A 13,268-nucleotide genomic window follows, 5' to 3' on the forward strand; every position below is an offset into this window, starting at 1 on the left:
TGAAGAGTAAATAAATTAATAAAACAGCATATCTCTCACGACTCTACAATGTTTGAAACTATTTTCAGAACAGTTATAAATTCATGCTGCTTATTATATATTTCCACTTGAAAAAAAAAATCGATTCCTTCCTATAGTCGCTTTATACTTATTCTAAACAAAAATATTTAATTCGACCGATCTTGTCACTAAGAAAGAAATAAAAATGCTGACGAATGATTGAAGTGCAAATATAGAATTTTATTAAAAAAAAAAAAAAAAAAAAAAAAGCCTACGGAAATATTAAAAACTGACAATTGCACTGAGAAAAAAAATATTGAGTGGATTTGCGATAACGCAGACGTACACGTTCAGGGATTTTAGTGATAAAAAATTTTGTGATTGACTAGAAATTAATTTTTTTTTTTTTTATTATTCAATATCACAATAGATTGATAAAAAAAAATAATTTTAATTTAAAAAAATATTTTTTTCCTCAGTGCAAAGGCATGATAATAACTGGTATGTTGCAGTTCAATAAAATATGATAAAAAAAAGAGTTATTAAATAAAAGTAATAATCAAAATTATCAATTGCTAAATACTTTCGCTGCCATTTTCTCCTTTCATAAAAATTCAAGTATCATAACTCGAAAAAAACTACTAACGCTCTTTATTACTAAAAAAATATTATACAGTCTTCTCGCTTTATCAATTACCTGACATTAGCGTCAATGAGTGAATACGTGCGTTAATAAGTTATTTGTCAAACTCTTAACATAATATGTACGAGGAAAGCTACTGGGGTAGTTCATAATACCCTCGATTTAAACACAAACAGTTATTATTAAAAATAAATATATACTTGTAATTTATTTATTATAAATTATAAACTATATATTTATATGTTTTCGTTTATGTTTAATAAAATTTATATTAAAGTTGATGGTTGATTATTATAAATTATAATTACTATTACAATTATAATTATCAATTTGAAATAATAATTCTAAAATATGAGAGATGGAGATTTATTGTACTGCATTATCTTGTGAACTCTTGAAACTTTCCTCTAATAAAATTAAATTATTAAACAAAAAATATTCGATGCCTCAATTCTGGCTAAAAAATTAATTGATTATTGCCAGATATATCAATTTGTACCAAGTACAGCTAATAATGTCAAGTAATTCGTCGTAGAGGTCGAATCAACTGATGCAATCTAAAACTAACTACTTTATTAAAACTAATGATCAATTAATCATAAATAAATTGAATGGAGTGAAAGCTAGGAGGCCAAATTGGACCATCCAAATGTTTTCCTTCTTCCTAATTCTCCATCTTTACTTTTTCTCCACCAGCCTAAAAAAAAAAAAAAAAAATTAATTGAATGAATAAATAAAATAAAATGAATAAAATATTTCATGAAAAATAAACAAATAAAAACTAAAAAGATAAAACATATTGTAATCTATTGTAGATTGTTGTAGATAAATTATACGGTTTGACCGTACATTGTTACTTTTTGTCGACAATATAAAATACACAGAGATATAAGTAACTATTTAAAACGTATTATTTATTTGTATTTACAAGCATTACCATAAGTTTTTTTTTTCCTAAAATTACATTTTCTCCCAATAATTACACTGTAATGATTAAAAAAATTCTTCATGTTTATAAAAAGCAATTCACTGATAGAAGGATTTTTTAGCCTTTAAAAAGATTTCTTTGTATTTAAGAAATCATTTCTTAGTATTTAAGAAATGATTTTTTAACATTTAATAAATTATTTCTTTCTAGTTAAAAAATAATTTTTAATATTAAACAATCATTTTTTGATAGTTAGTAATTATATATTATAATTATATATATTGTTAGGTTACACCTTACAATACGTTAAGCAGTAAATTCATTAAATATTAATAAATGAATATTAAATATCAATATACAATTAACTATCAAAAAATTATTGTTTAATATTAAAATTGTTTATTGATTAGAAAAAAATTATTTATTAAATGTTAAGAAATCATTTTTTAAATAATAATAAATATTTCTTAAATACTGTTCGTTAAGAAATGAATTTTTAAATACTAAGAAATCCGTCTATCAGTGTAGATAAATCGTAAAACGATTACGATTATTTTAATTTCCAAAGTCATATCAATAATCGTCAATCAATTATAAATACGGACTAATTAAATTATTAATACTTATTGATACAATTTAATAGCATTAATATGTAGAAAAAATTGAATTATCACTTCAACACTTCCAGTAAAATGGTAATTTAAATTAATAATTAATTATATACATCCAACAACATCGATTATTTCCGATTTAACTTCTTCATTTTTAGGCATCAGTGCTGCAGGAATAGTCAAGGTCTGAAATTTAAAAATAAATTAATATTTATACATTTATTGACTTATTGATTAAAATAAAAAACATATAAGGTCAATTATTTACTTTTCCGGGAGCCAGGGCTTCATATTGATGACGCAGTGACTGCAATTCGTAATTGCAAGTAACAAGAGCTCCTTGGAGTTCAAAGTGCAGAATAATGTCACTCCTCAATTCATTGAACTGCTGACAAATTTCTTCAGTTGGCGGAGGATTCAAGTCCATCTTCAGTTCGTTCAACATAGTCTCAATGACTTTAATTTTTTTTTGTCCCAAACTGCTGGGCAATTTCAATCTTTGTCCTCTTAAACTGACTCCACTATTTTTGAAATCGGGGAACTTGATACCCGCGGACTCAACAACTTGGAGTTTCTGCGTGTAAGCAGTATCAGATTTACTGGGCCTGTTCCTCGAGGTGGTGGTCGTCTTCTTAAGAGCCTGCTTGCGCTCATTTTTCCTCGGGTCAGCTTGATGATCAGCCGCAGTGATCAACTTCTGGAGATCCTGAGTCTTGCGATCGCGCTCCTTCTTTCTCTGCTCGATTTTCCTCAACTCGGTCAGCAGAGTTTGCTCCTCTCCGACCAACTCCGGCGTTCTTTCGAACAATTTCTTCAACTGCTCCTTGCGCCGCTTTTCATGATCAGCGTCAAAGACGTAAATCTTGTCAGAGTAAGACTTAGCTTTGGTCAGCGCTCCGCAAACTTGGTAATATCTCTCCTTAAGATCTTCAACACTCCTCGGGGAGTATTTGCTGGTGTCCCACCGGTCCTGGATGACAATAAACCTTAAATCAAACCTACGACACAAATCAAACAGGTGATCAGTCTCCGCGCGAGTCCATCCGTTGACAGTCAAGTGCTGGTTGTACTCCGTGTTGGTGTAAGTCGGCACAGGAATTTTTTTGTTGAACTTAGCGAACGGGTACTCCTTGTTAGTGTCAGCAGCTCGCCTCCAATGATGAAACTCAGCACCGTCAGTCCGTGCAGGATTCGTAAACGGTGTCCACTTCCATTGACGGACTTTTTTCATACCAAGTTTAGCACGCGCTTGTTTGTACCCTTTCCCCGTGTCAGTTGGGAAAATAGGCGGAACATCAGTATTATCTTTGCACAGCAGTGCAAACACTTCTCTGTGCATTCCCTCAGGACGTTTCTTTACCTTGTAATCATATTTTTTTACAGTTTTTTTATTGCCAAAGATTGATTCACGGGTTAGCTCTCCAGCAGCTGGACTTTCAATGTCCAAAATATCTCGTACATCCGCCATTGTACTTATTTATTTATTTATTAGACATTTATTGTTTAAAATTTTATTAAGTAAACTGCACACAAATTTTTAGGTTAGAGTTTTGTCAATATTTCGGAATAAAACTGAAACAGTGCAACAGAAACTCACTAACTGACTGAGCGCTGCTGTTCCCTGGAAAGTGCTGCCCCCTAGAAGTAATTTTTAAATTATTATACTTGTACTCACTAAAGATGTATTATCTCAGAGGGGACTTTGCCCTCAATATTTTTTTTTATTCTACTTAGTATTAATATCTCAAATTAAACATACAAGTTTCTTGTAATATTTCATTGAAATTAAAATATATTTTATATTTAAAAATTACACTAGTGATATTTAATTATTGAAAATTTTTTAGATAATTAAAAAAATGTTTGCAAATTGTTTAAAAAGTGCAAGGCATAATAAAGTAAGTAAATATTTTATATAATAATAAATATTTTATTGAAAGTTTTTAAATTATAAATGTCTATTTTATTTTTTTATTTATTTAATTACTTGTTATTAAGGATGTGTTGATTTTAAAAAGACTAACATATGTTAATCTTACAGTTTGGATCTCTGGCAAGATACGAATCAACACTGGTGATAGCGGAGCACAATAATGAAACCCTGACACCAATTACCCAGGCAGTGCTTAGTGCTGCTAAGAAAATCGGAGGTGATATAACTGTGCTGGTTGCTGGAACAAAGTGCGGACCAGCTGCGGCAGCATTATGTAAAGCTAATGGCATCAGCAAAGTACTGGTCGCTGAGAGCGATGCTTTCAAAGGATTTACTCCAGAGTCTATGACGCCTTTGATTCTGGCGACTCATAAACAATTTAATTTCAGCCATATTATGGCTGGAGGTAGTGCTTTTGGTAAAGCATTAATACCACGGGTTAGTTTTTTTTCTATTATTTTTATATTTACATTTAAAACAATTATTTTATCCTTTTAAAATTATAAAAATCATCAAATGTCTCCTGATCTTGATATTAAAATCATTTCCATTTATAAATGCGCAGAATTGCTTTTTTGCTCTAAATTATATTCTACACAGAAAAAAAAAAATTTATTTGAACCAAGTAAATAATTTTGATGAATTTAAATTTCGCGATTTGAGTAGAAAAATTCTTAAACTAAGAAATTTTTCTTGGTTTAAGTAAATTTTACATGAAAATTAAGTTAAAAATTTTTAGAATTTTTTTTTTATTGAAAAAATCATTACAAAAAAATAAAAACAAATTTTCATTTGTAAAAACTTTGAAAAACTATAAGTGCAATTTTTAAAAAATATTTTTTAGTTCTAATTTAGTAAATGAAAAATAATCAAAAAATTAAAAACGTCGGGTTACTTTAATGACATAAATTTTACTTGATTCAAGAATTTTTCATCTTGATTCAAAACAATGAAACTTTTCCAAATTATTTTATTGGTTCAAGAATTTTTTTCTTCAGTCAAATTATTTTTTTTTTTCTGAGTCCAATTTAAATTAAATCTAGATAAAGGAATTCTCTGTACAAAATTACACCTACAAATGTAGACAAACTTTTATCAAAGCTTCATGTTTATGTAAAACTAATTTACTATTTAAAAAAAATTAGGTCGCCGCAAAACTCGATGTATCCCCAGTGAGTGACGTTATCAATATCAAGTCTTCAGATACTTTTGTCCGACCTATCTACGCTGGCAATGCATTACAAACAGTAAAGGTCAAAGATAGCATCAAAGTTGTTACAGTCAGAGGCACTTCATTTGAAGCATTACCCTTGGAAGGTGGAAACGCACCCACAGAGCCGGCGCCAGCCGGGGAATATAAATCAAATTTAATTGAATTTATTAAACAAGAACTGAGTAAATCAGATCGCCCGGAATTGACATCAGCTAGCGTCGTTGTATCGGGTGGACGAGGTCTTAAATCTGGTGATAATTTCAAGCTGATATACTCACTCGCTGATAAGCTAAACGCCGCTGTTGGTGCCTCACGTGCTGCCGTAGATGCTGGCTATGTACCCAACGATATGCAAGTTGGCCAAACTGGAAAAATTGTTGCTCCCGTAAGAGATATTTAAATTGCTTGCTAATTTTATTTAATTCTCTGATTATTTAATTATTATTATTATTTTAAGGATTTATATATCGCCGTGGGTATCTCAGGTGCAATTCAACATTTAGCTGGTATGAAAGACTCAAAAACAATAGTAGCAATAAACAAAGACCCGGAAGCTCCAATCTTCCAAGTTGCTGATTACGGATTGGTTGCTGATTTATTTAAAGCTGTTCCCGAGTTAACTGATAAATTATAATCAGGTTTCGATAAAAAATGATTAATAAAATTAAATATTTGTATTAATGCAAATTATTATTTTTATATTGGTATATTTTTTTACATGTTAATGTTAGAGATAAAAATATTATCGTCGTTAAAAATTTGTAATTTAAATTTTAAATATATACACATACATATAAATATTTTAGCAAATATATTTAACACATGAAATACTTAACTTAAATATGCTACTTATGTTGTTTGTCCTTGGAATGTTTATTATTATTAGCAAACTAAAAAGGATAAAAAAGAACGCTTAAACTGACGGCCAACTAGTTTCTACACCGATAAAACGCTTGGTATTTGTGATGAAACAAATAAACAGTGTGCAAGTAAAAACATTGCTACAACTATGGAATACAGTTGTTGTTAGTATCACCGGCCAGAAGCTACCAGCCACGAACTCAAGACCCGAGTCACTGTCCAACAACTAAAGAAAGGGAAAGCATACACCAGCTACCGCTCAGTCTACCAGACGCGGTTTGTGATACAGTCATCGTTCAGTTTTATCGTAATCCAGCTCATCCTTCAACAGAGTATGTATTTTTATGATAATTATAAATAATCTAATCTTTTGATAATAATTAAACCTCTTTGCTTACTAAATTACTACTTGTCACATTAAATTACTACTAATCACACATTGCTATTATACTACTAATACTATCATTAATAAATTTATCACTCAAGATCACCGGAAATTATCAAGACCGCTGGAATATATTTTGCAAGAGACAACTATTTTAAAAAAATTAAACAAAGAATAAATATGAAGAAGAAAAAAAATTTTTATCAAAAATTTTGTTATTTTATGATTTACATACATCATAACATAATCTAAACATCATATGTGATGGATTGAATAATCCTATTATGTGTAATACGATTGCGCAAGAAGAAAATTTCTCTTTCTTGCAATTATGACCAGTTCTATTATTACTGGATTTTTTGTTATCACAAGATACAAATGCAAAGACATGTATAACAAACATGTGCATGACAATTTAAATTGTCATTGGAAGCACAGTTGATGTATATAATTATTTATCAGAATATATTTATATAATTGATATCAGTGGTTATACTATTGCCAATGTTGATCGCAAAGAAGCGAAAAATAAAGTATTTATAAAAAACATAAAGCATTCTCTATCGCAGCTATTGCTTCATTACCTCTTTCGTCAGTTTTACTACGGTAAGTACAAGGACGACCGCATCATACATACTTTCAAGCATAGCAACTCCCTGAACAAGAACAGTTTAAACGCTTGAATAAAACCATCAAAAATTTTCACCTATTCTTTAAAAAAAAATTCTTTTCTTCAATTATCTATAAGTCTAATGAAATTTAAGACAATTGTACACCATTTCTTTTTTTTTTTTTTTACAGAGATGCTGAATAAATTAAGCAGCTGACGATGAAACGCTGATGACTCAATAGCCATGATAAATATCTGAAGAAATAATTAAATATTTAATCAACGATAAAATAATTATTTGAATTGACAATGTTAAATCCACTAACCGGAATTTCACCAGTTTGGTGGTTAATTATTTACGCAGGACTTCTATTACTATTGTCGCCAGTTGTACTGTTACTGGTAATATTTTTACCGAATTTTCCATTACTATTATTAAGACGAATGTGTTACATTCCAATTGAGCCGATATAAAATGCCAGAGGCTCAAGGCCACTCATTGCTGATCTGTCATACGCATAAAAGTTTCCTCCTACTTTGCCATTAAAATAATGATAATAAACTATATAAATAATAACAATAATTCCAACGGAGTATTTATTTAAAAATTAATAAATTTAACGAGAGTTATACATCTCGTTACCGAAGAAGAAATGTTATTAAATTAATAATAACGTAAACAAATTGATCGCCGATTCATCAGTCACGTTCAGGCATTTATTTATAAGTCTTCTTACAATACTAGTACTATAATATAATAATGTCATATACCATACCAAGTACTTTCGCCAACTGGGTATGTAAGTGGGAGTTTACGTCTGGAGTGGTCTGGAGACCCTGGTTTCGATCACGTATATACAACGTACCAGGTCGAGAATCTTGCTACTTGTTATCTACTGCTGACAGACTGGTGCTCAATAAAATATGAAGTTACCTTTTCATGTAAGTACTTACACCAATATTTCTTCTTTTTACTATTTCTTCTCTAACTTAAACTTCACCCTCACCCTCGCCTGAATCTTTAACTTCAACCGATTCTTATTCTTCACCTCACACTCTCAAACTTTCATGATCCAATCCATCAAGTCATATGTAAATTTTATTGACCATTAAATTAAATATCGCACGGTAAATTTATTCACCTCTCAATTATTCAAATCTATTCAATATCTAAACGATTTTAGTTAAACACTTGACTTATTCTGTGTAAATATTTTATCAACTCTTACATAAGCTAATTATTGATAATATTTTTAATGGTGTCAAAAGAGCGGATGTAAGAAATAAATCCTTGAGGGCCATCACGCCCCTATAGTTTCATAATACAAGACAATTCTTCTTCTTCTTCATCATCATCATCATCTTTTTATATAATCAATAATAATCTATATTATTAAGAGAATTAGCAAAATTTAGTGGCCAGTGTATTTATAGATAAAATGGGGTTTTATGGTTAAATTTGGTATTGTTGGAAAAGTCTTCAGCTGGAGTTGTGCTTTTTCATGGTTTCATATCATTCTCACCAATAGTCAATTTATGATGATAAGTATTTAGGCTGCATTCGAAAATGCTCTATCTCTAGATACATAATTAAGAAATAACGTTGTATCTTATGAACTATTGAAATTTTTAAAGACATAAGCTCATCCCGATGTTACACTCATAAAGACCTTTCATTTGAGTACCCACATCAATTTTTCATATATTATGTATATATATGTGTATGTATGAAAAATATATCAAAATACATCTGGGTACTCAAATGAAAGCTCTTGATGAGTGTAACATCGGGATGAGCTTATATCTTTAAAAACTTCAATATTTAAGAAAGTACAGTTCAATTTAACAGATATCTTGTGAATTATTTACATTTTTAAAGATATAAGCTCACCTCGACATTACACTCATCGAGACCTTTCATTAGAGTACCCACATCAATTTTTCATATATTTATATATATTATATATATGTATGTATATATGAAAAATATATCAAAAATGCATGTGGGTACTCAAATGAAAGCTCTTGATGCACTCATCAAGTGTAACATCGGGATGAGCTTATATCTTTAAAAACATCAATAATTAAAAAAGTACAGTGCAATTTAACAAAAGTCATTATTTAATAAAGCAATATATTTATTTATTTATTTATTTATTTATTTATTTATAGTTCTCAAGTCACGGCAATCACATAGTGACTGCAAGGTTGCTAGTAACTTAAACAAAATAAGACTAATAATTACACTAAAAATTATAATTTTAATTTAAAAATATTTTACAGATATTGCTGCTGACATGTTTACTGTCGTTAAAAATATCAGCAGAACCATCGCCGAAGCTGCTAAAAAATCCCAAGGTGTACAATGTGGTGGTGACAAGTGATCAGAATCTCCAACCATCGCAAGCTTACCCAGTGGTACAGCCAGTGTCTCAGAGCCAGGTGGTTGGATACTACCCGCCTTATTACTACGGTGGATATTATCCGTATAATTATGGGCCCTATGGATACTACGGACCTTACGGGTCTTATGGACCCTACGGAGGTCCATACGGACCTTGGGGACCGTACGGACCCTGGGACCCAGCACTGGGTCCCGTGCCTTGGGACCCGCGAATGCCGAATCCGAACCAACCAGGAAACCAGCCATCAGACAATCCCAACACAGAATCAGTGAACAAAGACATGAAAGAAGTATCCATTAATTTCGGGAAGCAAACTGACGGCTCAAAAGACTCTGAGGCTGATGACATGGGTAAAGAAGAAAAGATAAAGAGAAAAGATAATGAACAAACGCCATTGACTTATTATCCTAGTACACGGTCATCAGTTTACTTCAATCCTTATTACTACGGTTATAATCTTCTTCCTCGTGCAGCGCCTGGAAATTATTACTTTAATTATCCACCCGCAGGTCCGCTTCCAGTAGCAGGCTCGGGGCTGCCAGAGCATTCAGACACTCAGAATTTAGCTCCTCAAGAAAAAGAACAAGCTAAAAGACCAACTAATCTTCAAAAGGCTGAAGAAATGAAGAAAGAGAGCCAAACTAAAATCCCAGACGTTCCGCCGCCTCCAGTGCCAATCACAAGAAGCTCATGATTTTTTACCAACCACTTAGTCACGTACATACTTTATAATAATTAGCTATTAGTTTGTTAAAACTAGCTTCGTACCCACCGTATTACAATGTCAGCTTTTAGTTTTCTTAATAAGAATTTTCATTAATTGTTATTCATTCTGTTAATTTTTTTTTTCAATCTTTCATGGATTAATATGATAAGAGATACTTATTTTTTAAGGCTTTTAATTTTTAATTAAGCTTACACTGAGAAAAATGAATATTTTATCAAGATTCACTTTCTTAATAAGAATCCCGGAAAAGATAGACCGGAAAAAATTTTAAAGTTATGCAACAATTCATATTATTTTATTAAAATTATTATTAAATAAAAATTATAATATTTTTTTTGTAACAAAAAATGGAGCAATCATTCTGGGGGTGCTTGTTTTTCAGGAAAATTGTGGAGGTGATATTATAATTTTTATTTTATATTAATTTTAATGAAATAATATGAAGTAATTTATTTTTTCTCAGTGTAAAATAATTGAAATTATCGGGAGTGATTATTGAATTTGTGAAGAAATGCTTGAACCATCGAGAACTTGGACAGTGACGTCAAGTGGTTGTGATTGTCCTTTGAATCTAATGCCAAGATGTGATCTTCATTGTTAGGTTCCAAGATACTTATGTCTTCTCGTTCCAGAAAACTGTCTACTTTTGGCTCTTTCTGTTAATTAATTTATTTAAAAGTAGAAAAAGTTTCCTGCAATTTAACGCTTAGATTATAAATAAATAAATTAAATGTCTTGCGGTTATATTCTGAAATTCTGATGTCAAGAGAATTGGCATAAGTTCATTTGGATTATTATGTATAATCATAATTATTTGTGTGACGATCTATTGATCGTCGCGAGGCTGATGACAATGGTGCTGCTAAGTTATCTCTTTGACGTTTGAGTAATAGCAATTCACTATGACTTTGGTATAAGTAATCATACTTTTATTAATTGTTCTTTCATAATCTTCTCGATAATAGAATTTGTTTTTGCTTTTTAATCTTAACAGTGACCAAGGACTATTTTTTATTTTATTCATTATCTTTACTATTATAATAAATTTACTATTATAATCAATAAATTCGAGTCCATTAAATTGCAAATCCAATTTTTTGTTTCAGGTAAGTATTAAAATAATTACGCACAGTATTCTAATAAAATTAAAAAAAAAAAAATATTTACTTGTAATGTTATCAAAATGAAACTTAAAAATAAATCTCACAAACTTCTTCAATATTAAAAATTATCTCTTAATTCCGGAGCAGCGAACTTAATACTGATAAGAGCGATTAATCATTTATTATGTCTAGCTTAAAAATAAATAATTGTTAAAAATAAGTAAACAGTTATTGTAATAAATATAAAAAATTATTTTATTAAAATTACATGATTAAAAAAAAATTAGATAGATTCTATGACGACAGAATCGTCATCTGAATTTTCATTGCTGTTAAAGGAATTCATCTCGAGATTAGGATCAACTTTTTCGTCGAGCTTTTCGATTCCGTCATCATCGAACGGCCGCTGAGTTGTCGTAGAAATCGGCTGCTGAGGGACGTAGCTTGGCTCTTGAGGAACGTAACTAGGTTGTTGAGGAACATAATTAGGTTGTTGAGGAACATAATTAGGTTGTTGAGGAACATAACTCGGCTGTTGAGGAACATAGTGTGGAATAAATGGCTGGACATTTGTGAACACCTGCTATTTTATAAAATATATTATAAAAAAATTGAAACACTTCGCTGAGCTATTAGTAGTTGTATTTATAATACTAATAAGAATGAATTTTTACCGGGCTTAATTGGAATCCATAATTATAAAGAGGAGATCCGTAGTAATTGAATGATGATGCAACGTAGGCATCACCCGGATTACCGTAAGGATAATTTAGGACTGGATATGATTTCTGTGGATCAACCTGTAATTAATAATAATGAGATTATTAAGAATAAATATTTCTTTTAAATTAATAATCGAAATTTTTGAAGTTTATTGAAAAGAAAATATTAAAAATGAAAAATTTTAATTTTATTGTAAAGTTAATCTTTAATATATCACTTTAAATATAAATAATTTTTTTAATTTAAAAAAAAAAAAGAGTTACAAGTATTTCTTAGTTGCAAACAATTGGAATTTTTTTTAATGTCATTGCAAAAAAAAAAAATTTTGTAATCAAAATAGTCTTTAAAATTAATAATTAAAATGTTATTTTACAAAGCTTTTTTATGAAACAATCAAAAATTTATTTTTAAATCGATTTTTGATTATTTACACAGAAGACAATATTAAAAAAAAAAGAAATTTTTTCAAACTTTAAATTATAAATCATCTATAAAAATTCTATTGTAAAGTTATTATTTAATATTTCACTTTAAATATAAATTTTTTTCTTAATTTATGTTGAAAAATGAGTTACAAATATATTTTAATTGCAAAAAATTTTTAATTTGTCTAATATCAACAATAAAAAAAATAGAATTTTCATTGTTTCTTTGATCCTTCATTAAAAAAAAAAAAAAAAAACACTTTTTAATATAAATAATCTCACTTGCAAATAATTGTAAAGAAACAGTCGTGGTTGATGGGAATAAAGAGGTGACTGCATATAGTTAGCCGATTCAATACTAAAATCATTGAGTTTGGTTTGAATTTTCAGCATTGATTCCATGGGGATTACTGCGGCTCCACAAACTCCCACCAACAGTAGCAGAGCAATCATTTTTAAAATTGAAAAACAAACGATTCGTAAATAAAAACTTTTTCTCTTATAATAAAATTAAAAAATAAAGAAATTTGTTTAAAAATCACTACTCTATATCGAGTAACTATCCTCACTAACCAGATTTCAGTCTCGCCCACGAGTTTATATATTCTCTCTTAGGCCCGAATCCGTCCCCACCCGTTGGCATATTTTTTTAGTTTCAACTTTTAAAACCACCGAAGAGTGTTTTATATATTGTACTTAAC

General features: G+C 29.7%; 4 protein-coding genes across 6 annotated transcripts; 2 read left to right on the forward strand and 2 right to left on the reverse strand.

Moving 5' to 3' along the window:
• Window positions 1-644: 644 nt before the first annotated feature.
• On the reverse strand, window positions 645-3,771 carry LOC123269550 (DNA methyltransferase 1-associated protein 1). 2 transcript variants are annotated; one of them, XM_044735340.1, is made up of 3 exons: window positions 2,451-3,771; window positions 2,327-2,368; window positions 645-1,340 (listed from the first exon to the last, which is right to left on the reverse strand). In XM_044735340.1, exons 1-3 carry the CDS (start codon window positions 3,648-3,650, stop codon window positions 1,308-1,310), a joined length of 1,275 nt encoding a protein of 424 aa, XP_044591275.1. In that variant the 5' UTR covers window positions 3,651-3,771; the 3' UTR covers window positions 645-1,307. The 2 variants fall into 2 exon arrangements, with proteins under 2 accessions (XP_044591275.1, XP_044591274.1); XM_044735339.1 differs by lacking the exon at window positions 645-1,340 and having other exon boundaries at window positions 2,143-2,368.
• Window positions 3,772-3,885: 114 nt separating this feature from the next.
• LOC123269551 (electron transfer flavoprotein subunit alpha, mitochondrial) lies at window positions 3,886-6,005 on the forward strand. Its single transcript, XM_044735341.1, has 4 exons — window positions 3,886-4,080; window positions 4,224-4,553; window positions 5,261-5,713; window positions 5,786-6,005. The coding sequence occupies exons 1-4, from the start codon at window positions 4,042-4,044 to the stop codon at window positions 5,960-5,962; spliced, it is 999 nt and encodes a 332-aa protein (XP_044591276.1). The 5' UTR covers window positions 3,886-4,041; the 3' UTR covers window positions 5,963-6,005.
• A 129-nt stretch (window positions 6,006-6,134) lies between these two features.
• Window positions 6,135-10,415, forward strand: LOC123269552. The gene is made up of 3 exons (XM_044735343.1): window positions 6,135-6,521; window positions 7,376-8,126; window positions 9,468-10,415. Exons 2-3 carry the CDS (start codon window positions 8,109-8,111, stop codon window positions 10,281-10,283), a joined length of 834 nt encoding a protein of 277 aa, XP_044591278.1. The 5' UTR covers window positions 6,135-6,521; window positions 7,376-8,108; the 3' UTR covers window positions 10,284-10,415.
• A 1,238-nt stretch (window positions 10,416-11,653) lies between these two features.
• On the reverse strand, window positions 11,654-13,148 carry LOC123269556 (DNA-directed RNA polymerase II subunit RPB1-like). 2 transcript variants are annotated; one of them, XM_044735360.1, is made up of 3 exons: window positions 12,850-13,148; window positions 12,094-12,219; window positions 11,654-11,999 (listed from the first exon to the last, which is right to left on the reverse strand). In XM_044735360.1, exons 1-3 carry the CDS (start codon window positions 13,018-13,020, stop codon window positions 11,703-11,705), a joined length of 594 nt encoding a protein of 197 aa, XP_044591295.1. In that variant the 5' UTR covers window positions 13,021-13,148; the 3' UTR covers window positions 11,654-11,702. The 2 variants fall into 2 exon arrangements, with proteins under 2 accessions (XP_044591295.1, XP_044591294.1); XM_044735359.1 differs by having other exon boundaries at window positions 11,654-12,002; window positions 12,850-13,147.
• Between the last annotated feature and the right edge of the window lie 120 nt (window positions 13,149-13,268).

Source organism: Cotesia glomerata, linkage group LG7, assembly GCF_020080835.1.
Source record: "Cotesia glomerata isolate CgM1 linkage group LG7, MPM_Cglom_v2.3, whole genome shotgun sequence".
NCBI lineage: Eukaryota > Metazoa > Arthropoda > Insecta > Hymenoptera > Braconidae > Cotesia > Cotesia glomerata.